This window comes from Haliaeetus leucocephalus, unplaced genomic scaffold, assembly GCF_000737465.1.
Source record: "Haliaeetus leucocephalus isolate CR32 unplaced genomic scaffold, Haliaeetus_leucocephalus-4.0 Scaffold165, whole genome shotgun sequence".
NCBI classification, from domain to species: Eukaryota; Metazoa; Chordata; class Aves; order Accipitriformes; family Accipitridae; genus Haliaeetus; species Haliaeetus leucocephalus.
In genome coordinates this window covers 311,711-334,085 of record NW_010972601.1, presented here as the reverse complement: position 1 = coordinate 334,085, position 22,375 = coordinate 311,711, and the positions used below count along the sequence as shown (strand labels likewise).

General features: G+C 58.3%; 3 protein-coding genes across 3 annotated transcripts in view; 2 read left to right on the top strand and 1 right to left on the bottom strand.

The window, feature by feature from the left end:
* Window positions 1-12,241, top strand: part of NIPSNAP1 (nipsnap homolog 1 (C. elegans)) — a 15,761-nt gene extending 3,520 nt beyond the window's left edge. Inside the window, exons 4-14 of the mRNA XM_010563375.1 lie at window positions 118-245; window positions 428-473; window positions 785-879; window positions 1,057-1,127; window positions 1,243-1,383; window positions 1,581-1,612; window positions 1,725-1,819; window positions 1,916-1,999; window positions 2,108-2,178; window positions 7,533-7,536; window positions 12,224-12,241. Of these exons, the coding sequence (XP_010561677.1) occupies window positions 118-245; window positions 428-473; window positions 785-879; window positions 1,057-1,127; window positions 1,243-1,383; window positions 1,581-1,612; window positions 1,725-1,819; window positions 1,916-1,999; window positions 2,108-2,172 (757 nt within the window). The 3' untranslated portion in view covers window positions 2,173-2,178; window positions 7,533-7,536; window positions 12,224-12,241. The remainder of the gene's footprint in view (window positions 1-117; window positions 246-427; window positions 474-784; window positions 880-1,056; window positions 1,128-1,242; window positions 1,384-1,580; window positions 1,613-1,724; window positions 1,820-1,915; window positions 2,000-2,107; window positions 2,179-7,532; window positions 7,537-12,223) is intronic.
* On the top strand, window positions 2,844-17,680 carry THOC5 (THO complex 5). The gene is made up of 20 exons (XM_010563322.1): window positions 2,844-3,065; window positions 3,620-3,719; window positions 4,395-4,538; window positions 5,195-5,308; window positions 5,996-6,093; window positions 6,730-6,876; window positions 9,394-9,508; window positions 10,024-10,156; window positions 11,239-11,316; window positions 11,691-11,731; window positions 12,632-12,731; window positions 13,196-13,304; window positions 14,823-14,924; window positions 15,214-15,310; window positions 15,660-15,774; window positions 16,281-16,384; window positions 16,466-16,553; window positions 16,695-16,810; window positions 17,028-17,218; window positions 17,472-17,680. Exons 2-20 carry the CDS (start codon window positions 3,624-3,626, stop codon window positions 17,533-17,535), a joined length of 2,052 nt encoding a protein of 683 aa, XP_010561624.1. The 5' UTR covers window positions 2,844-3,065; window positions 3,620-3,623; the 3' UTR covers window positions 17,536-17,680.
* Window positions 17,681-19,254: 1,574 nt separating this feature from the next.
* The window catches only part of NEFH (neurofilament, heavy polypeptide), a 4,236-nt gene continuing 1,115 nt past the window's right edge, over window positions 19,255-22,375 (bottom strand). Inside the window, exons 2-4 of the mRNA XM_010563321.1 lie at window positions 21,768-22,155; window positions 20,869-20,993; window positions 19,255-20,503 (exon numbers count right to left, since the gene is read on the bottom strand). Coding sequence (XP_010561623.1) covers window positions 19,255-20,503; window positions 20,869-20,993; window positions 21,768-22,155 — 1,762 coding nt within the window. The remainder of the gene's footprint in view (window positions 20,504-20,868; window positions 20,994-21,767; window positions 22,156-22,375) is intronic.

Below are 22,375 nucleotides of genomic sequence, written 5' to 3'. Positions count from 1 at the left end.
GGGGTTGTCGGTTCCACCAGCCCTTTTGGCCCTCCAGCCGGTCACGTTTCCTCCAGCGAGGGGGTGTCAGTGGGTGCTTGCCCCCCCGGCCCACGGTGCTGACCCGCTGTCTCGCAGGGGTTACTCAAGGGACGCTGAAGGCAGCTGGTTCCGCTCCCTCTTCGTGCACAAGGTGGATCCCCGCAAGGACGCCCATTCCAACCTCCTCTCCAAGAAGGAGACCAGTAACCTCTACAAAATTCAGTGTGAGTGGCCCCGCTGGGAGGAAAGGGGCTGGGGATGAACGCAGAGGGGGTGCACCCTGCCGTGCTGGGCCACCCTCACCTGTGGGGACACTCCCCCCACCCCAGTTGCTCTCCCTTGGGTCCTGCTCCCACCCCAGAGCCTCGGCTCCCACCCCAGCAGCCCCTCTCTCTTCTCCCCGCAGTTCACAATGTGAAGCCGGAGTGCCTGGATGCCTACAACAGCCTGACGTGAGCCCCGCCGCGTGTTTGGGGGGGCTGCCTGGGATCCCGGCAGGGTCTTGGGGTGCTGCTGTGGACTGAGGGGGGTGGGAGGGCTTGTGCAGAGCTTCTCAAGACCCTGGGTGGGTCTGTGCCCCTGCTTCTTGCCTCAGTTTTCCTCCCTGTGAAATGGGTGCACCCTGCAGGGCCGCTCCAGGTCCCATTAGGGCAGACCTTCCGTGCCCAGACCCCTTGTACTGGGCTGGGTGGGCAGATGGGGGGATCGGGAGCATTTTGGGGTGGCTGCTCCCCCCTCAGCTACCCTCCCTGTGCCCCCACAGAGAGGAGGTGCTGCCCAAGCTCCACTCGGATGCCGACTACCCCTGCGACTTGGTGGGGAACTGGAACACGTGGTATGGCGAGCAGGACCAGGCAGGTGAGGGCAGGCTGGCAGTCGCTCCCAGCACCTCTGCTGCCGGAGGGGCTGAGAGCGAAGGTGAAGGCCCCTGATTGTGCCAGGGGCTGGCTGTCACACAGGGGGAGAGGGGTGTGAGCTGCCAGGTGGGCTTTTGGGGTGCTGTCCCCCTTCCCCAGCCCCACGCTGTCCTTCCAGTGCACCTCTGGCGCTTCTCAGGCGGGTACCCGGCCCTCATGGACTGCATGAACAAGCTCAAACAGAATAAGGTACCGCTGGGATCAGGGCGAGCTGCCCGAGCTCTGCCCCTCGCCTCTGCCTGACCCCCCGGGCCCGGGTCACGCTCGCCCCCACCCCGAAACCCCCGGCTGGGGCTGTCCCCAGGAGTACCTGGATTTCCGCAAGGAGAGGAGCCGGATGCTGCTGTCCCGCAGGAATCAGCTGCTCCTGGAGTTCAGCTTCTGGAACGAGCCCCTGCCCCGCCAGGGACCCAACATCTATGAGCTCAGGACCTACAAGTTGAAGGTGAGCGGCTGCAGGGGGCCAGCCCGCACCTTGGGGTGGCCTTTGGATCAATATACCCGTGGGGCGGTGGTCCTGCCTGGTGTTTTGGGGGGCAGTCCCCCAAATTCCTCCCTCACCAGTGAGAAGACCCCAAGCAGGGGGGCAGATGGGATCTGGCTCCTTACTCTGTATTTTTTTTTTTTCTCCTCTGTTTTCAGCCAGGGACCATGATCGAATGGGGCAACAACTGGTAAGTGACTGTTTTCCCAGCATGGAGGGAGCCAAGGTAGGAAAAGGTCCCCCTGGAGCAGGGGGGGCCCTTGGGCAACTCCCCCCTCCATGTTTCTCCTGCTGTGCGCCAGGGCTCGGGCCATTAAGTACCGGCAGGAGAACCAGGAGGCAGTCGGCGGGTTCTTCTCCCAGATCGGGGAGCTGTATGTCGTGCACCACCTCTGGGGTAAGCGGGCTCCCTGTCACCCCCTGGGTAACACCGCCGTGGGGGCTGTATGTGTGTGTGGGGGGCCTGGGTGCCAGCTCTGTCCCTTCCCCGCAGCCTACAAGGACCTGCAGTCCCGGGAAGAGACGAGGAACGCGGCCTGGAGGAAGAGGGGCTGGGATGAGAATGTGTACTACACAGGTGAGTGGGGACCCCCTGCCCGCACTGGGGACCCCCTGCCCGCACTGGGGACCCCCTGCCCACGGCGGGGACCCCCTGCCCTCACCTCGTTCTTGCTTCCTTTTCCAGTCCCGCTGATCCGGACCATGGAGTCACGGATAATGATTCCCCTGAAGATCTCACCCCTGCAGTGAGCGGGGGTCTGCACCAGGCATCTGCCTGCACCCAGAGGGGCACGCTCCCTGCCTACGCTCCCCGGCTGCGCCCTGGCCCTGCTGGGGAAGGGCTGGGGGTCTCTGCTCCCCGACAGCTCCTAGCTCTCCTTCCCCCCCCCCCACCCCATTTTGGGGTGCCTTGTGGGGGATGAGAGCGGGGAGGGGAAGGGTGGGAGCCCCCCACCGTGCAGTGGGTCCCCATGTGCGGCAGGGGACAGCACTGCCTGGGGGGGCTGGGCAGACTGCAGAGATGAGGGGGGGGGTCTTAATTATTCCTGATGGGCCCAGTGGGTGCCTTTCCTGCCAATTAAATATTTAATATGCCAAAGCCTGGCCCTCTTGGGGGGGGGGAGGGGGGGAGGGGCCTGGGGGTGCTCGGCCCCCAACCAGGTCTCACCCAGGATGGCATGGGTGCCCCCTGCACCAAGGGGGGGCCACCCTGCACCAAAAGACTCCCACCCATGGGTGCCCCGATACACCGAGGTCCCCCCCAAAGCCCCAGTGTGCCCCCAGTGCTATTGGGGACCCAGACCATGGCCCCCCTCACCCCCCCCAAGTCCATGGATACCCTCAGTGCCACTGGGGCCCCCCCAACCAGGACCCCACCATGCCTGCGGGTGCCCTTCTGCCCCAGGACCCCCCCCAAGCCCACGCGTGTGGGGGGACACCCCCCCTACACCCACTCCAGCAGGGCTTGTCAATGGGGGCGCTGACCACGCCCCTTTGCCGAAAACCACGCCTACCGCCGCCCGTTGCTCGCGGTCCTCCGGCGGGAGCGTCCGCTAGGGGGCGCCTTCAGCCGCTGCCGCTCTGCCCCGCGCTCGTTTGCTTCGCCGGCCTCATTTCCGGGCAGCGCTGAGGCGAGCGGTACGGGGAGAGGCGGGCGCCGCCGGTCCGGGGGGAACCGGGCCGAGACGGCGGGGGGGAAACCATGTCCCTGGGCTTGGGAGTCTGGGGGGGGACGGTGTCCCCGGGCTTGGGAGTCTGGGGGGGCTCTGGAGGAGTAGAGGCCCCCGGCCCCATGTGCTGGGGGTCTGGGAGGGCTCTGGAGGAGTAGAGGCCCCCGGCCCCATGTGCTGGGGGTCTGGGGGGACTTTGGAGCAGTATAGGCCCCCGGCCCAGTGTGCTGGGGGTCTGTGGGGGGCTCTGGAGGAGTATAGGCCCCCGGCCTGGTGTGCTGGGCATCTGGGGGGGGCTCTGGAGGAGTAGAAGCTGCTGGGCCCGGTGTGCTGGGCGTCTATGGTGGGGGTGAGAGCTGGGATGGGGGAGGCTGGTGGGGAGAAGGTGGGGGGGCTCGCTGGGCTGGGAGAACTGCAGAGTTCAAGGGAGGGTGGCTGAAGGGAGGCCAGGATAGCCCTGATCCCAGGTGGCTTTGGCCCCCCATGGACAGTGGCTTTGCCTCTTGTCCCCCGTTGACTGGCAGCAGCACCATGTCGTCGGACTCCAGCAAGAAGAGGAAACCCAAAGTGATCCGCACAGATGGGGGCCCGCAGGAGGGCAAGCGGGGCAAGGCTGATGCTGACCAGGTAGGGCACCTGGCTGCCCACATGCACAGGCAGAGCCAGCATGCAGTGGCAGGGTGCTTGTATCCTGCCTTACAAAGGGCTGTTCTCACACCTACTCTTTTGCTGGCCTTAATCTCCCCTTCGGGAAGTTCTGAGACCATTCCCCTAGAGCCGAGCCAGCTTCCAATGCCTCTGAAACTCCCGCTCTGAATTTCTGAACCTGTTTCCATCTCCTTCAGGAAACACAGCGCTTAAGGAGTCAAACGTTCCTCTGGAGACATAGGAAGAGTGAGAACAAGGCTGAAAGGTCCCTTGGGGGTTTGCAGGTTGCCTTAAAACACTCCCGCGAGCAGCAGGATAACCTGGGTTCAGCCAAAGTGGAGACTGGGGTTGAAGTAGTAGTTACTTTCCCTGGTTTATCCTCTGTAGTAATTCGGCTATACCTGGTGCAGGACAGATACCCGTTTAAATTTACTATAACTATATGAGAGGCTGCCTGAACTTCCCAGGCGTTTTAATGTGTGATGGTATTTGCATCCGGAATTGTTAAGTGAGTCATCTCCCGTCTGTAAAATCTACTCGGGCATGGGATTAATGGACAGAGCCAGGAACCAAGACCCAGCAGTTTGTTTCCCAGCGCCCTTTCCAGAGAAGGTGGGAGGAACGAGCCGTAGAAGGTGCTTTCTGTCTTTGCAGGATGTTAGGTACTACAGCGAGGAGTGTGAGGTGGATCTCCGTGACCCTATCAAAGACTACGAACTCTACAGAGAGACTTGCCAGGAGCTTCAGAGACTGATGGCAGAAATCCAGGAGCTGAAGAGCAGAGGCATCAAGGACAATGTAAGGAGAAGCCTTGGTGCTTGATTTAATGTGTTCTGTTCTTTGATATTTTCCCTTAATCTAAGAGGAATGGGAGCAGAAGCTGCACGGTCTTCTGGGGAGAGTCAGGAAAATGGAACAGCCTCCCTTAAATAAAGGAAAATATGATTTAGCTGAGGCATTGGTCTTGCCTGAGCAGACGGTATGCAGACCACGTTCTTCTAAAGCATGTCTGGGATCCTGATGCGTCACACTGATGGGTCAGGGGCTCCTGGGGAAGGAACCAAGCCCCTCCTGACTGCAGTGGGGGTGACCAGGCCCTCGCTGTCTGGTGGAGGCCCGGCAGCCTCGACGTGGCTGGGGAAGGCTTGTGCTGCGACCACCCATGCTGTCCTCTGCACGGCAGGGTGGGCACTTCAGGCTCAAACGCCCCTGTTCCTACTGCTGAGAAAAATCACTAGAGTGAGCCTGGAACCCCCCTGTTTATTTCCAGTGGGTGATCTGTGAGTCTGGCAGCGGGAGGCTCCCTTGGAAGCCCTGGTGATGTTAACTGTGGCTCCTTGGCGAAGCATGGAGCCCCCTTTGTGACAGGACTTCCAGGAAGTCCCTGCAGCAAAAGGGGCTTTGTGGTGCTAGTTGTTGTCTTCTGCTTCAAACGCCTCTGTCCTGCCACTCAGGCTTCGGAGATAGACGAGCGGCGGATTCAGAGCTGTGTGCACTTCATGACCCTAAAGAAGCTCAACCGGCTGGCTCATATTCGGCTGAAGAAAGGGAGAGATCAAACCCATGAGGTACAGAGCAGGCTGGGGTGTGATGAATACAGGTTGAGATTTAGTGGGATCAGAGATAGTGCCATTTCTGCCTGGTCTGTGTATGGATGCATGTGCACACGCATGGGAGTAATTAAACACCAGCTAGGTTGTGGTTGTTGAATTAGAGGTTTATCAGGAGACTCTACTGTGGTGCAGCAGAAGCTGTAATTATAATGAATAACGAAGGAACAGTATCTGCTTCTGTCTCAAGTATAACGGGGAGTCAGAAAGCTCTGTCTTGGGAGTCCTGGCATGCTGCAGGCCTGAGAAATGTGTATATGATTGGCCCTGAAGCTCCTTACCCAGAGTTCTCGGAGAGCTTTTCACAGTTCATGACCAACACTATTTTCATCGTGCTGCGGATGAGACTGAGGCATAGGGATGGGAGGGGACTCGATCTGTGTGCCCCAGCAGGTCTGCTCTGTTCTGTGCCTTGTCCCTGAAACGTGCTGGAAGGGAGCAGAATCAGTTTGATGTCAACAATTGTTTGGTTTTCCAGTCCTTGAAAATGTCTTTTTTTCACAAAAATAATTGTTACATACCCTAAAACCCACTGTCCCTAGTTGGTATGGTGAGGGGGAAGCGTTGGTGACTCTTGCAGGGTGTGTTTGCTGGGAGGAAGGTAACAGAGCTTCATCCCCTGCTCTGGCTATGTCTGTGTTTCAGGCAAAGCAGAAGGTTGACGCATATCACCTGCAGCTCCAGAACTTGCTCTATGAGGTGATGCACCTGCAGAAAGAGATCACCAAATGCCTGGAGTTCAAGTGAGTTTGGCTGGGGAGGACGGGGAGTGACAGTGTGTCTGAGACAGGGTGGAGGCCTCGAACGTTTGGGATCTCTTGTTGCATTGCCTGACCCTGCTGTGGGGGAGAGCAGGTGCTCCAGATGCCACCACACAAGAGAGACCGAGTGTCCCAGAGTTCTTGTGCTGGGTCACAGGGGAGAAGGCTCATGTAGGGAAGAAGGTATCTGTTGTGATTGAGGGACAATGGAGGAGAAAAACAGATAAATGTCAAAGACATGGCTATGCTGGTCTCTTCAAGGAGACTCTGGTCTCCATATATCAGGAGTTTTCTTCCAAAAGGCAAGCCTTCCATCATGCCTGTTGCATAGGCAGTGCTCTGAGCTGCTGCCAGGAGGGCTGTATTTAGACTGATGCCTCAAACGGCGCTTTGGTTAACCATGTGGGGAAGGCGCCTCTGTGAAGAGGGGGCACTTGTCAGACCCTTCTCTCCTCTGCTGTGGTTCAGCTCGCTGATACTGTGGTGGCTCACGTAGCAGAGTGAAGCTGGGGCACAGGGTGCTGTTGGCATTGACTGCTCTCCTGTGAGACACGGTTGAGTTTGGCCATGCTGCAGCGTTTCCTGCTCTTCCCCAATCTGATCCATCTCTCCTTGCAGGTCAAAACATGAGGAGATTGAACTGGTGAGCCTGGAGGAGTTTTACAAAGAGGCCCCCCCTGAAATCAGCCGGCCTGCCATCACCCTGTCTGAGCCCCACCAGCAGACCCTGGCCCGCCTGGACTGGGAGCTGGAGCAGCGCAAGAGGTGGGTCACCGGCATCTCAGTTCAGTGTCAGCCTGTCCGGCGCTGAGCACGTGGCACACGCTAAGCTGCAGGGCTCTTGGCAGACCCCGGGAGTTAGCTGCACAGCTACTGGGTGAAGCAAACATGGGTGATAAAGGTTTTTAACACCCTCTTGAAATAATCAGTGTAGAACAAGTGACAGATTTATTGTGTAACTGAGCCCTTGGCGTGGAGGATCACCTTTTGTGTAGAGCTGGGCTTGGTATGATCCTTGTTTCGTAGATCAGGAAGTTTTCTTTCACTTGCCTGATGTAAGAGAGCCCTGAGGGATCCTGGGGAGCAGCAGAACAACCTCCAAACCAGTGTGAGAGAAGCCCCAAGCCAGCCGCAGCCACTGTGCAAGAGGGGCTGCCCGGCTGGGACCATGCCTTGTGCTCTGGGTGATGACACCAAAGGCATCTTGGCTCTTCTGGTAAGCCCACGTATTCTGTCACTGAGGCAGTGAACATCAGCACTGGCTGTTGGGTACAAGGGAAGAAAATGAATTTTATGGCTTGATGTTTCCCCAGCGTCTACTTGGAGATTCTTGCAGCAGGAAACAGGGATGCTGCCTGCCATAGGGGTGATACTGAAGGATAGGTGGTTATGTGCTTCCATCCAGAATCCGTTTCTGCAAGACACGCCACACAGGGCGAAGCGATCCCTGTTTTGTCTGCCACGCTGTGGTGCAAGGAACAAAATTAAGCCAGCCTGACTTTTTGGCACAGCCCAGTGCTGCTGCTGTTCCTGCCTGGCTGTGCTCCTAACGCTCGCCACAGTGGGGAGCTGCCTGCGCAGCGCTGGTCTTGGCTGAGCTGCGACAGGCACTGTTGTCCTGGTGCTGGCAGCCGCCTCCTCAATGCAGGCTCTAACCCCCGAGGTCCCTCAGCTGATGCAGGCAGGCCAGGTGGCTCAGCTGCTCTGTTGACTCTTGCCCCATGCAAAAAGCAAACATGATGCAACGTTCCTGTGTTTTGATAATAGCCAGCAGCTTTTTCAGCCAGGCAGCAGCCGAGACCAGCCTTCCGGAAAGATCAGTCTGAGCCTGCCTGCATGAGCAGAGCAGCTCAGCAGAGCAGACTAGCGAGAGCTGCTGCGGGTGGGTGCTATGTGGCTCTGCCGCCTCATGCTTCGTCTCTCCCAGACCCTTCACGTCAAACCCAGCTTCTTCTGCCTGGTGGAAGGCACCGTGTTCTCGCTACAGCTGAGATCTTCCGGACAGCTCTGCCTGCGGCACACGCTTGCGGGGGAGTGTTCAACCTGGAGATCTCTTGAGGATTCTCCTTTAAAAATGATTGTTCATTGCAAACTGCGTAGAGGCCAAAGATGAGCTGAGCTGAGCTGACCCTGTCCTGCGGTTGCACGTTGAATGCTGAGAAGCCTTGCAATTCCCAGTCCTTGCCCCATGGTATCTAGGGAACACTGCTGTTCCCTTCTCACCACTGTTGTGGTGGGAAATAGCCTCTTCAGCTGCCTCAAGAGCAGATGCCGGTAGTGCTTTGGGCACTTTCTGATGCTGGTGGGGTTGTTAGCATACATCCATAACTGTCATGTTGTGGAGTACTGGATTTGTCTTGGACTCTGTTCCAAAAGGTGCCTCTTGAATGACATTACAGGGATCTGTGCTGCTCTCACTAGCTTGGGGAGCTCAGTAAAGGTGTCTGAAAGCTGGACTTCAAAACTGCTTTGTGTAGGAGCCTGTTGTGGGGCGTTGACCCAACACAAATAGTTTTGCTTGGAAGCAGAAGTGTTTCAGTCCTGCAATGTCAGGGCTGTTGTTCCCCCTCAGAGGGGGTTTCTCTGCACTGTGGGTGCTCTTGTCTGGTGGGCAGCAGGGTCCTGAGAGGAGAGTGCATGAGCTCCCTAAACCGCTGCTCCCCCTGCCATGGTGGTGGCTTGTCCTGGGCAGCACACCTCCATACCCAGCTTCCCTGCTCCTGCTGGGCAAGAGGTTGCAATCAACAGCAATAAGGAGATTTAGTGTGTTCTCCCTAAACATGAGCCTGTCCAGGGCTCAGAGTGTCGTGGCGAGCTTGCATTTTCCTGGGCTTCCTACCCAGTTACAGAGAAGCACTTGCTAGCTCATTAAACCTCGACTTTCATGGTTTAACTATGGAGCTAATGTGATGTGAAGTGACTCGGGTGATACGAAGTGGAAAAACCTCTTCAGGAGCTTGGTGTGGTCAGCAGTGCTCTGTCAGTGTGGTTTCTGGCAGCAGAGGCTGGCATGGGAGCGGATCTGCAGGAAGATCCAGTTGCTGTCCCTTCTCTGAGCACAGCACGAGGCTGAGCTTCCGCTTTCTCTCCCTGTTTGTTTTCCAGCTCTAATCGGTTCCTTTCTGCCTCCAGTTGCCCTTGGTGTTAAGAGCTCTTTGTTTGTAACTGTCTCTGAGCTCTTCTGGTTCCTGCAGTGACTTTTGCCAGGTCGGGAGAGTTGGAGCCCCAGGTGGGCCCCGGCAGGCTTTGTAGCTGTGGCGGTAACTGAATTCTTACCCCTAGGCTGGCAGAGAAGTACAAGGAGTGCCTGACCAGCAAGGAGAAGATCCTGAAGGAGATCGAGGTGAAAAAGGAGTATCTGAGCAGCCTCCAGCCTCGACTCAACAGCATCATGCAGGTACTTGAGCTCTGCAGGAAGGGGAAAAGGCCTTTGGAGCCCAGCTGAGGTCATGCTCTGAGGGCTGTGTTAGAGAGGTGCGGCCCCTGGGCTGATTCTGCTTTGGAGATGTTTCACTCCCAGTCAGGGTGGATGAGGGGTAGATCTGCCCCATGCTGAGACTTCTCTGGAGTCTCCTTGTTTATGCAGCAATTCCCACAGAACTGCGGATGGAGGAGTCATTAAATGTGCCTTTCCCTAGAGTGCGACACACGGTTCCAGCCCCTTGTAATTGCCTTGGGAGGGAAGAATAGGAGAAGGAACTGGGTTATCTTCAGATCCACAAGTTTTCCAGCAAAGGAGAGCTGCCAGCCCTCCCCTGGAGGCTCGCTGTGCTCATGGCTGTGTTTAACCCTGCACCACGGCTGCTGTGCTGGTTTCCAGTCTCCCACTTACCAGCTTGGGATGAAGGAGGGGGTGAGGATGGCGAGCTGTTCTGTTCCCAGTGATGAAGCTTAGTCCTCTTGTTTCCCCAGGCCTCCCTGCCTGTCCAGGAGTATCTCTTCATGCCTTTTGACCAGGCGCACAAACAGTACGAGACGGCCCGCCACCTCCCGCCACCTCTCTACGTTCTCTTCGTTCAAGCCAGTGCCTATGGGCAGGCCTGTGGTGAGCACCGAGGGGGGAGTGCAGTCCTCAGCGACACTGCAAGGAGCTGTCATCAGCTGAGGCTCGGGGCAGTGCTCCCCCCACGGGCCAGATTTCACCCAAAGCACTGCTTTGGGGACACTTTGGGAGGTCCTTTTCGTCCCATCTGCTCTGCTGCTGGATTCTGCTGAGCCCAGAGCAGCAGGGTGGCCTCAGGGCCCACACAATGAGGCAGCAGCATTTGAAACCTTGTTTGCTCAGCTCCCTTGCTGGAAGAACTGCTTGGGAAGCTTGCTTCCCACCTCTGCCCCCCCTTCTCAAGGTTAGTGGGGACGTCCCTGCAGCCTGCGAGCTGGCTCAGTGCTGACGTGGCCTCCCAAGAGCTGTCACCTCGTGGGGTAGGTGCTACGTTGTGCCACTCATGGGTGGTGGTGACTCCAGAGCAGACAGTACCTCTGCCTGCCCTTGCAGAGGTCCCTCCCTGCAGCACACTTGAAAGCATTCATCCCTTTAGGCAGCTTTGCATTTTGAGGGGCTTTCTGAAGCCTCCCTGAGTTGGGAGGGATTTCCCAGCAGGGCTCATGATCCCCCTGGGCTGTCCGCATCTCCTCTGTGGAGAGGACTGTAGCATAGTGTGAGAGCTGCAACCCCACCTGCTCTCACACTGCTCTGGGAGTGGGGCAAGTGGCAGAGGAGCGTGGAAGGACAACACTGTGGCATTTGGCCACACCAGGTCCCTGGTAATGAGTACCTGCAGCCCTGATGACCCAACTCCTCGCTCCCTGCATGTGCCAGCCAGACCCTAACCCCTCTTGGCTCTTGATAAAGATTTGGCCTTTGCAGTTTCCAGGGACAGTCCCTCAAAACTCAGCATTTTCCCTCCTCTGACCTCATCCTACCCAGGAGATCCAGCCCTTAGGTGGCCCCATGGAGCCCTGTGGACAACTGCCACTTCCCACTGAGCTTTCATTCGAGCTTCCTCTGCCACAGGGCTCTGCCTTGTGCAGCCATGAAGCAGGAGCTTTCTGGGGCAGGAATGCTTCTAACTGCCTTTCCCATACAGAAGTAGGGTTCATAGGTTAGTTTTCATGTCTCTTCTCTAGATAAGAAGCTTGTGGTGGCCATTGAAGGGAGTGTAGAGGAAGCCAAAGCCCTGTACAAGCCGCCTGAGGACTCGCAGGGTGAGTTGGGGTGGTGTTGCTGCAGGCAGGCTGCCTGATGCCCTGTGCAGGCAGAGGGGTTGGGTGGAGAAGTGAGTGGGTGCTGAAATGGTACAGTGTCTGGTGTCTGTGCTGCTGGCTGAAGACCCTGGCAGCTGATCCCCTCTATCCACAGCTCCTTCCTGAGAGATGTTCACAGCCCCTCATCTGTTGGAGTGACCCCTGGTACTGGGGACATGTTCCTGTGTGTCTGCATCCTGCTAGGGCCCTGTTTTTGGGGGGATGGTGATGTCTGGGGGAGCTGAGGTCTTGGAGAAAGGGCTGGTAGTCCTGCTCCTTGTGGGAAAACTGCTGAGCCCCAGGCAGTCCCCGCTTACACCCCTCTCTTTGTGCAGATGATGAAAGTGATTCTGATGCAGAGGAGGAACAAACCACGGTAAGGGATAGCATTGTCCCCTTCTGGGTCTTTTCCCAGGACCATATCATGTGAGCAAACCAATCTGTGCCTGCTAACTGGGAGGTGTTGGGGGAGCAGGGCCTGACTGGGACTGGGAACTGGTCCCTCCGTGCTGTGAGTGTGTGTGGAAGTGCACTTTTGTTAAATCCAGCTGTTTCTTGGGAGGAGGGAGGTGCCATTTCCAGTTTCCGTCCCGAATGCAGGAGAGCCAGGGTACAAATCTACCCCGCTCGCATCCTACCTAGCTGCCTCGCAGGTCTCCGGCTGGAGCTGTTCCACTTTGTATAAATAGCCTCAGGCTGGGGAGGCTGGCTGGAGCCTGGCGTCCAGCGGGAAGGGATGCATGTCAGTCCCCTGCTGTCTGCCAAAAGCACTGAGCTGAGCTCTGCACCAGGGGTGGTTCAGCGCTCCCTCGGGGTGGTGTTTAGGTCCTACAGGTTGTACCTTCTGGATGCTGGGGAGAAGCTATAGGTGCTGCCTGTCCCCAGCATGGAAGCCCACGGGAGGTCTGTGCCACCACTCCCCACCACACAGCAGCAATGCCTGGTGTATTGGGCTGTAAAGGGAAGGGCCTCAGCTTCTGCCCCTCGTGGTGGGGAAGTTTTTGGGGCCAGCAGGTCCTTGGTCCGGTCCCACAGGGGTGGGGGACACTCTTGGGAGCTGAAGGAACGATAGGAACCGGAGCAGCTTTGTCCTTGCCCTGCAGCAGGGCAAGGGTTTCCTGCTCCCCTCTCTCTGCCATGCTACTCCATGGGCACTGAACTGAGGGACTGGGGAACTAAACTAGAAGGAGAGAGCAGTGGGAGAAGAGGGTGGGGGCTGTGTGTTGCCGAGGAGTGGGAGGAGAAGGATCTGACAGCTCTGTTTCGCCCTTCCCAGAAGCGGCGCAGGCCCACCCTGGGCGTGCAGCTGGATGACAAGCGCAAGGAGATGCTCAAGCGGCACCCCTTGTCCGTCACTGTTGACCTGAAGTGCAAAGGTAAGTGGGTACTGGTGGCCCTTGGCAGAGAGTGCACAGGAGTGTGTGACAGCAGGTTGGGGAGCAACCCAGCAGCAGCTTGGGATTCTCGGGGAGAGCTCAGGGTGCTGAGAGGCTTGCCTGCCCTCAGCCCAGCTGCTCCGGCAGGGATGAGCATGGCCTTCCGGAGGAGACTGAACAAGGTGGTTTAGTAGCTCTGTCTCCTGGAGCTCCTCTCGCTCGAGTGGGTGGGGTGACCTTGCTCTGAAGCTTCCTCCATCTAGTTGAGAGCTTTTATCTTTTTGTGGTGGGGTCTTGGGCCTGACAGATACAGCCTGGTAAATGCTGATGGGATGGCATTAGAGGTTACAGTGCGTGGGTTGCCATTTACTGCCCGCATTGCCTCTCTGCCCTGTTTGCTGACCCTCTGCAGAGTGGTCCAAGCTAGAGCAGACAGCAATGTTAACTCTTCTCTGTTGGCACAGATGAGAACGTGCTTCACCTGACCTTCTACTACCTGATGAACCTCAACGTCATGACGGTGAAAGCCAAGGTGACCACTGCTGTTGAGATGACAACTGCCATCAGTGCTGGGTAAGGAGAGCCCTGGGGACACTGAGCCTGGAGCTCATCAGGCAGCGACCCCTCCACTTGCCACGAATGCCCTGCCCTGGTGTCCTGTCATGCTCTGTTCAGAGTGACCCTTTGGCAGAGCAATGTAGTGCCAAGAGCAGCATGTGGTGGCAGTGTCCCTCTGCTGAGCTGTAGCTCCTGCACCCAGTGGGCCAGGGGTACTCCATGCCCAGTTGCCCACTCCCGGCAGGTGAGGTTTTAACCTTAGTCCCTTACTTTGCCTTACCTGGGTCATCTTAAGGGCCTTTGTGTAGAGCTGCAGTTTCAAGGTGCTGTCTTGGCTTGTCCTTTGATGGGTAAAGAAGACCCCAAAGAGCACAGCTCCATCTCTGTCTCTGGGGAGGGCTTTCACCTTGTGCATCCTCTGCCCTGCGATATCCTTCCCCTTAGCTCCAGGGCCTTGCCAGGAGCCCTGCCAGGCAGCTGCAGCCCAGGCAGCATCCTTCTCCTCTCTCTCTGTCATGACAAGACAGGGACAGGGAGGTTGGGAACCTCTTAGGGGAGCAGTGCCAGACCTGTCAGGAGCTGGGGGAGAACATCTGCTTGTCACATTCAATCACCCTCTTGCAGCCAAACTGCTTTCCTCCCTCCTGCAGCCTGTGCCTGGCAGCTCCCTTCACCTGCTTGCTCTGCAGGTCACCTTGTCTTGAGCACTGGAGATGCGCCTGCCTCTCCCTGGGCTCCCCAGAGACTGCTAGAGCCTGATTTGTGTGAGGAATAGCTGAAATGGCAGCTGTGGGAGCCTGCCCAGGGAGCTCTGATGAGCTGCCAGCTCTCCGGTGGCTCTCCCCGGGCCAGGAGGAGGTGCCTGAGGAAGAGGGAGGCGGGAGATGTGGGTCTGGGCTTACCTGGAAGCAAATGCTGCCTCCCAACCTGTCCCATATGAGGTCTCCCAATCCTCTTGGGGTTCTCTTTTTTCCCTCTAGGTACCCAGACCCCTCTGTGACAGGAGCTAGCATCTCTCTGCAGGGTTTCCATGCAGGGTGCTCCCTCCCTCGCAGCTGCCCTTGGCTGTATTGCCCCAAACCAGTGAGGCTGTGGCTTGAGCCACACCCCAAATCCTACAGCCCTTTATGCTTGGTCGGGCTTGTGAGTACAGTCAGACATGAAGAGTTTTATTTCGTTAAGCAGAATTCCTCTGCTTAAACTTGTTAGGTGGCAAACAGCCATTAGGCTGTGCCCTGCCTATGCTGGTGATATTTTCTCCACACACGTCAGCAGGTTTTGGAGTTGGTGCACTGGAGTGAGCAGCTTCCTGGGAAACCAAGGAGCTGGTGCCCTGTGATACCTATCTTCTTCACAGCCAGGGAGAGACAGATCTCCTCTCAGAGTGGAATGAGGAGAAAGCCATTCTGGTCTTTAAATGCATCTCATGGCACTTGTAATCCCCTTCTCTGGGCTTGGAACCTGTTAGTGGCTGCCCCAGAGAGATGTGGAGCCCAGGCTGCTGCTGATTAATCTCTTTCCTCCTCCTGCCAGTGACCTGCTCTCCCCAGACTCCCTCCTCAACTGCCTCTATCCAGGAGACCACGGGAGGAAAACACCCAACCCAGCCAACCAGTTCCAGTTCGATAAAGTGGGGTGAGTGGGGCGCTGCCCCACACAGCTGGGGCAGCTTTGCCCAGGTGGTTGGTGTGATGAGTGCTCTGCTCCTGGCCTGGCCTGTCCCTCTCCAGCTTGTCATGGAGGGCTCGTTGGCTGGGAAGCTGGTGTCCTGCCAGTTGGGATCGGGTGGGCTCACCGGGCATGGCTTGGGGTGCAGGCGAAAGAAGCACCTGCTCCCTCCGGCTGTCTCACAGGTCGGGCGGTGGGCGGACGGGGCAAGGGGAATGCTCTGGGGTGGCGTAACCCTTCCTCATTGTCCCCACAGCATCTTGACCTTGAGTGACTACGTGACAGAGCTGGGACACCCCTACGTGTGGGTGCAGAAGCTGGGAGGCTTGCATTTCCCCAAGGATCAGCCTCAGGTATGTCACACCCCCTCCCCTCTCCATCAGAACTTCGAGCTGGGGTTTGGGGAGGCTTTGGGGACAGTTGTCGTGTTCTATCCCGTCCCCCCATACCCCAGAACTCCTGGTAGCACCAGTTGCTCCCAAACCATGGTGCACCCTTGGCTGGGACGGGCTCACTTGGGATGAATCTGCACAGCAGGGCCATGCCAGCGTATTTTATCTCCAGCGTGTGATAGTCTAAGCCCCATTACAGGCACTGAGCAGTGACTCGAGTGTGTGCCTGCCCCCATGGCTGGGTGGGGTGGATCCTGGACTGTGGGGGCCCGCAGGCTGGTGTGATGATGACAGCCCCTCCTTCCCACAGCACACGGTCACTGCGGACAACTCGCTGAGCGCCAGCCACATGGAGCTGACTGTGAAGCTGCTGCGGACAAGGCTTCAGTCCCGCCTGGCTCTCCACAAGCAGTTTGCATCGCTCGGTGAGTGCCTGGCTCCCCACCTCATGTCTGGGGACGGGGAATGCAGTAGCAGGGTCCTTCTGCAGAGGAGAGCTGACTGATGTCACCTTCAATGGTGCTACAGATCTGCAGTGCCACCCTCGGCATTCCCAGTTGTTCCCTCTCAGTGGTAGCGGGGCTGTGAGGGCTGCCCTGTTTTGGGTGGGAGAGGAAGACTGTGCCCTCTCGATGCCCAGCATTCCTTTGGGACTGGCCTTCCCTGTGCTGGCAATCGATTGAGGCCATGGTGGGAGGTGAACCACACAGCCACGCATGTCGAGCAGGCCAGGCGTGTGCTGCCAGGCCTGTGCGAGCTCCAGTGGGATCGCAGCCGAGGCCTCCACTGCTTGGCTCTGGACACCTGATGAAGGTGTCGGAAGGATAATGATGTCCCCAGGTCCTGGTTTTGGAGTATCCCCACCCCAGGACAGTGACAGAACTCTGTCCCCAGCCCTCCCCTGCTCAGGTGGCCTTGTCCTCGGTTTCAGAGCACGGCGTTGTGCCAGTCTCCAGCGAGTGCCAGCATCTCTTCCCTACCAAGATCGTCTCACGCCTGGTGAAGTGGACTGCCATTCCCTATGAAGATTACGCGGTAGGCGCCAAGTGTGAGGCTGTATCTCTTCCAGCTCCCGCACGGCGCCAGCAGCTGCTCACTCCTCCTGTCTCTTTGCAGGAGCTGCCCTACACTAAAGATGTGATAGAGGCTGGCTTGGCTGAAGACACTCACCTCTACTACATGGCCCTGATAGAAAGAGGAACAGGTAGGCATGTTTCCTTCCCCTGACAGTTGCCAATTCCCACACCAGACACCCCCAGGGCAGCTTCTGGGGGTCTTTGTGGGAAACTCCTCCAGTTGGAGGCCCTGTGGGCTGTGGGTGACACTTCTTCCCTGCCCTGCTCAGCCAAGCTCCAGGCAGCTGTAGTCCTGAACCCCGGTTACTCCACGCTGCCTCCTGTCTTCAGCCTGTGCCTGAACTGGAAAGGAGAGCGAACCAGCAGCAACGATGACAACATTCGGGTAAGCTGGAGTGGTGGGAGAGGAGGGTGGAGAACTTCTGGCTTTTGGGGGGTGTTCCCAGCAGTTCTGTGTCCATAATAAGTGAGCCGTTGGGGTGGGCTGGTGGCCAGGCAGCTCAGGGCAGGCCCGTGAGACCTACTGGATGCAACTGTGGGTCCTGGGAGGGCAGAGCAGAGACCCAAGCTTGCGCCATTACTGATCCTTCTGCCTCTGTCAGGCCATGGAGAGTGAGGTCAATGTGAACTACAAGGAGCTATGGGGGCCAAAACCAGGCTACCAGCTCCTCACCAACCAGCTGCAGCGCCTGTGCATGGTGCTGGATGTCTACCTGGAGACGGAGCCCCATGACACCAGCGTGGAGGGACCCAAGGAGTTTCCCCAGGAGAAGATGTGTCTGCGTCTGGTCAGGTGAGAGCCCAGCACCCTGGCGCAGTGATGACCTAGGTGAGGGCTGAGGGTGCTGGCAGGGACCGCGGTGGCACTTCTGTCCCCTGGAGCACGGCCTTGCCTGACCTGGTGCCAGCCTTGAAGCCTTTCCTTTAGCTGCCTGTGGGGATCTGCCCCTCACAGCTGGGCAGTACCCCAGGATGAGGCCTTTTCTGTGGGTGCTGTGGGCTTCCTGACCCCCGTGGGTCAGCCTCTCCCTCTTCTCCTCTTGCAGGGGGCCCATGCGCCTGAAGCCCTTCAAGTTCAACTACCCTCAGGGCTTCTTCAGTCATCGCTGAACACCGCCTGGGCATCGCTCTGGGATGGGCCTTGTCCTGTCCTCAGGGAGGAGTGTCCCTATCCCACCATTTCAGTTTATTTTCCAAGGTTTTGGCTTTTGTTTGAAGGTTTTGTAGACAAAGGGATTAAATGCTGAACTGAAGGCAAAGCGTGTGCGTGCCCTGTCTGTGCGGAGAGGTGGGATGGGGTGATGTGTGGGGGCTGCAGCAAGCCCTGTCCCCTGTCTCTGGCAGCCACCTTGCTGCTGGTGTGTCCCCTTGCCTGGGGCACTGCCAGCCTCCTGCCTTCCCTCCCCCCCGCAGGGCCTCGGGACCATAGAACTGAGGTGGCTAAAATATGAGATAGCTAAAAATAGCGCCTTTCCAGAGCCTGCACTGCAGCCCCAGCCTGTCCTTGCCTGCACTGGCTGTCAGCCAGCTGACTCGGCACAAACCCCGTAACGACGAGGTGGGGGGGGCTTTGCTGCTTCCCTGGGCTTGCAGGGAGGGGAGCAGAGCAGTGTCCTATGAGAGGCAGGACCTCACGGCACTGTGTGAGGGGTTGAGGCTTGAGGTGGGAAATCCCAGCACCTCACAGCTCCCCACTGTGGGTCCTGTCCCACAGCGAGGCTGGCAGAGTTGGGTTCCATCCCCACTCCCAAGGTCATCATCCTTCCTGGCCACCAGCCTCTCCATGTCTCCCCCGTGGGTGATTTCTCCCCCAGGAAGGCTGACAGACCTTCCCCATGCTCCCGCACAGCCTCTGCTGTCAGCGCACTGCTGCAGTGCAGGGTTGTACCGCAGCTCTCAGGTTAAACCAGGAGGCCCTACCAGCCCCCTGGGAGCCCTGCTTTAAAAAGAAAAGGAAGAAAAAAACCTCAAACAAACCCCACTACAATCCTTTGCAGAGCCGGGGGGGGGCTGCTGGCTCTGTTTCCGGCCCCTGTGCAGGCAGGGATCACGCAGGCAGCCCACCAGGACAGGGGTTCCTTTGTGCCTGCTGTGGGGTGGGCTCTCTCCAGGCAAGGACTGAGCTTTCCTCCCTGGAATGCAGCCGGGCTGCTGGGAAGCCCCATGTCACCCCCCAGCCCTGGCTGACAGCTCCCAGCCCCCCCGGGCCAGGCTTTCCTGCCTTCCTTCATCATCTCTTCCTTTCCCACACCCTGCCACCCCAGAGAGGAGGCCAGCAAGAGCCAGAGTGTCTCTGTAAGCACTTTATTTGGTTATTGCACAGAAAGCAAATAACAGTGGGTTGAGGATCCTAGTGCACCGTGTGTCTGTGAGCATCCCTGCAGTGCCCAGCCTCTCCCACCGAAGCCAGCTGCAGCCTGGGTCACCGCTCGGAGGGCCAGTCGTCACCCCCAGGCCAGGGAAGGACCCCAAGGACCCCGCCAACCCCCCCTCCCAAGCAGCTAGAGCTCTGCATTGCACTCATCCATCAATTGCACATACATTAAATAAATGCACTTATTGGAGAAGGGCGGTCGGTTCCCCTGGGGTCTCTTCTCCTCGGTTATAATTCAAGTGTTTAAATGTGGCGCTCGGCGTATATCACATTCTGCTAGGGAAGCTATCGGCCAAACCGCCGGGGCAGGGCAGCGAGGGGCTGCGTCTCTCACACAGACATATTGCTAAGGTAAAGCCCGGCCTGGCAAGGGGTCCCCACGCCAGGTCCAGCTGTGGAAGGGGACCGGAGCAGCTCCCACACCCAGAAGTGCTCTTCAGCACCCAGGGCTCTGCTCACTTCTTCCCTGCGGCGGGTGCCGGCTCTGGGGCTTTGGCCTCCTTGCTGGAGGGGGCCTCGGCCTTGGGGGACTCTTTACTGGCTTTGGGCTCATCTTTGGGTTTTGCTTTAGCTTTGGGCTCCTCCGCCTTCTCCTTCTTGGGCTCCTCCGCCTTCTCCTTCTTGGGCTCCTCCGCCTTCTCCTTCTTGGGCTCCTCCGCCTTCTCCTTCTTGGGCTCCTCCGCCTTCTCCTCAGCCTTTGGCTTCTCAGCCTCCTTCGCAGACGCTTTGCTGACCTCCTGCTGAGGTTTTGGCGGAGCCTCCTTCTCAGCCTTTCCTTCTTCCGCAGGTTTGGGGCCCGGCTTGGTGGTCTCCTTCACCTGTGGGGCTGGAGGCTCTGGCACAGCAGCCGCCTTCTCTTTGGGCTTCTCCTCCACCTTAGCTGGGACATCTTTCTTGGGAGCTTCTTCTTTCCTGCCCTCCTCAGCTCCAGGCTTGGAAGGAGCCTTCACCTCCTTCGGCTGCTCTTCTTTTGCAGGGGCTTTCGGCTCCTTTGGGGGCGAGGGGGTGGGCTCCTTGGCCGGGGCCACTTCCTTCTGTGGAGACTTGGCCTCCTCCTTCACAGGAGATTTGACTTTCTCAGGAGACTTCACAGCTGGGGTCTTAGCCTCCTCTTTCGAGGGGGGTGCAGGTTTCTCTGGGGACTTCACCGCCGGGCTCTTGGCCTCTTCCTTTGAGGGGGTTGCAGGCTTTTCTGGGGATTTGACAGCCGGGCTCTTGGCCTCCTCTTTTGAGGGGGTTGCAGGCTTTTCTGGGGATTTGACAGCCGGGCTCTTGGCCTCTTCCTTTGAGGGGGTTGCAGGTTTTTCTGGGGACTTGACAGCCGGGCTCTTGGCCTCCTCCTTTGAGGGAGACTCAGGTTTCTCTGGGGACTTGGCCTCCTCTTTTGCAGGAGACTTAGCCTCCTCTTCACCCTCTGCTTCAGGTTTCTCCTCCTCTTCTTCCTCCTTCTCTTCAGCTTTCTCCTCTTCAGCCTCTTTCTCAGCCGCCTCCTCCTCCTCTGTGACCTCCTCAGTCACCTGGATTTCCTCTGTCTGCTCCTCCACAATCACTGTCTCCTTCTCAGATTTTTCTACCACCTTGATCTTCTCCTCACTCTTCACCTTGATGTTGGCAGTGATGCTGGGAGCCTTGGGAACTACCTCGGGGAAGGAGAGCATCCCAAAGCCAGACTCGATCCGATATTCCTCCCCTTCTAAGAGCTTTCTGCCAGAAAAAGACCAGAGTAGGGCAGTCAGTGATGGCTTCTCACCCAGCTCTCACCTCCTCTCGTGACCAGGAGCTGCCAGCCATACCCTGCAGCTCCATCTCCCTCCTTGCCCAGATGCAGGCTGACCCTCCCACTCCTATGCCCTGAGCTGTGCAGGTTTCCTCACCCTTTCCTCTGCAAGCCATGTGCAGGGCTGGGTCACCCAGTTGGACGTTGCCTACCATGGTTTTGGAGCATGAATCATCTCTTTCTCACCAAGAAGGGCTCAGGTGTTAGCGAGGGCCCTTGAGGAGTGTCCTCAGACACACCAGTGCTAGGGACTGGCTGAGACCCTCCCACCCTCCCCTTGCCCACCCCATACCTATAGGCAGCAATTTCAATGTCCAGAGCCATTTTGACATTGAGCAGATCCTGGTACTCCCGGAGCTGAGCTGCCATCTCCCACTTGGTGTTCCTCAGCTCACTGTCAAGCTGCTGGATGGTTTCCTGTGGGCAGACAGAGCAACTGGTGACACAGGGGGAGTGCAGTCCCCAGGAGCAGGGGGATGCAGAGCAACCCCTAAATAGTCCCCTGGTTTCCAGAGGAGGGACTGTTCACCCAGCACCAGGGTGCCCTCACAGAGGGGTCCGCAGCCACTTTCCCCTGCAGACACAGAGGGAAGGGTACACGTCCAGGGGCTGTTTCAGTGTGTCCAGTTCCCTTGGGGCACGGGCAGGAGCCCTGCATCATCTCAGAGGAGAGCTGCACTGTGGCCAGCTGAGCCCTCACCCCCCTCCCAGAGCTCACTCCAGCAGGGACAAGCTGTGGGAATGTCTCTAGGACTTGGGTGCGCCTGGTGGCCACCAAACCCCAGCCTGAAGCTGATGGGGCATCACTCTGAGGACAGTGTTTCCGTCCATGGCTACCACCTGGTGTAGCCCTACATGCTGCAATTCCCAGCTCTGGACACGAGATGTGGCCTGAACCCTGGGCACGGTTCAGTGGCATTTGTGACCAACATCGTGGGCAGCTCAAAGCCAGGCAGAGACATGGGACAGCTCCGGCCTGGGTGAGGGACACAACAGTCTGGATGCAACCTCAGGCTCTGGGTACCTGGTCACCAGGAGCTGGGGAATGCCGGCTCTACACAAAACCCTGAGTATTTGCCGTAGGTCATCACCATCTCTGAAGCCAAAGCACCAGCGCTGCTCCTCCGCAGCAGCTGTCTGGTCCCTCCCCACCACACGATGTCTGGGATGCTGCCCACTGCGCCACATTACCTGGTAGGACAGGACATCTGCATGATGGCGCTCCTCTGAGTCCTGTCTCTGCCTCTCCAGTGACTCCTGGGTCCCTTTGAGGGCTTCGAGCTCGGTGGTCTTGGACTGGAGCTGGCGGCGGTACTCGCAGATCTCCTCCTGAGCCAAGCGGATGGCATCCGTGTTCACCTTGGCAACCTCCGAGAGCTTGTCCAGCCTCACTGCAACAGAGGAAAGGAAAAGCTGCAGGGAGGGAGGCTGCAGTCTCCCCTTCTTGGGGAACTTAAAATCCTTTAATACTGCACACCCCCCTGTGTGTGTCCTCAACAGAGCCAGCCCCAGCAGGGGCTCCCTGGGTGCGCTGCCTTCACCAGCCCTCGCTCCGCCTGTGCCTGCACTGTGCCGGGGAATTGAAGGTCCCCGGGCTGGGTGGGTGTTTCCACCATCCTGGACTTTATCCAGTGCAGACTCACGCTGCAAACCTCCCTCTCCCCTTCAGCTCCTGCCACAACCCCTATCACCTAAAGAGCTGCCTGCTCACCCTGCCCACACCACCTTGCCACGCCTGGCTCCGTCCTGGGGCAAGGCTGGGGGGGGGAATGACGCAGCGCCCCGCAGCCACCCGGGGG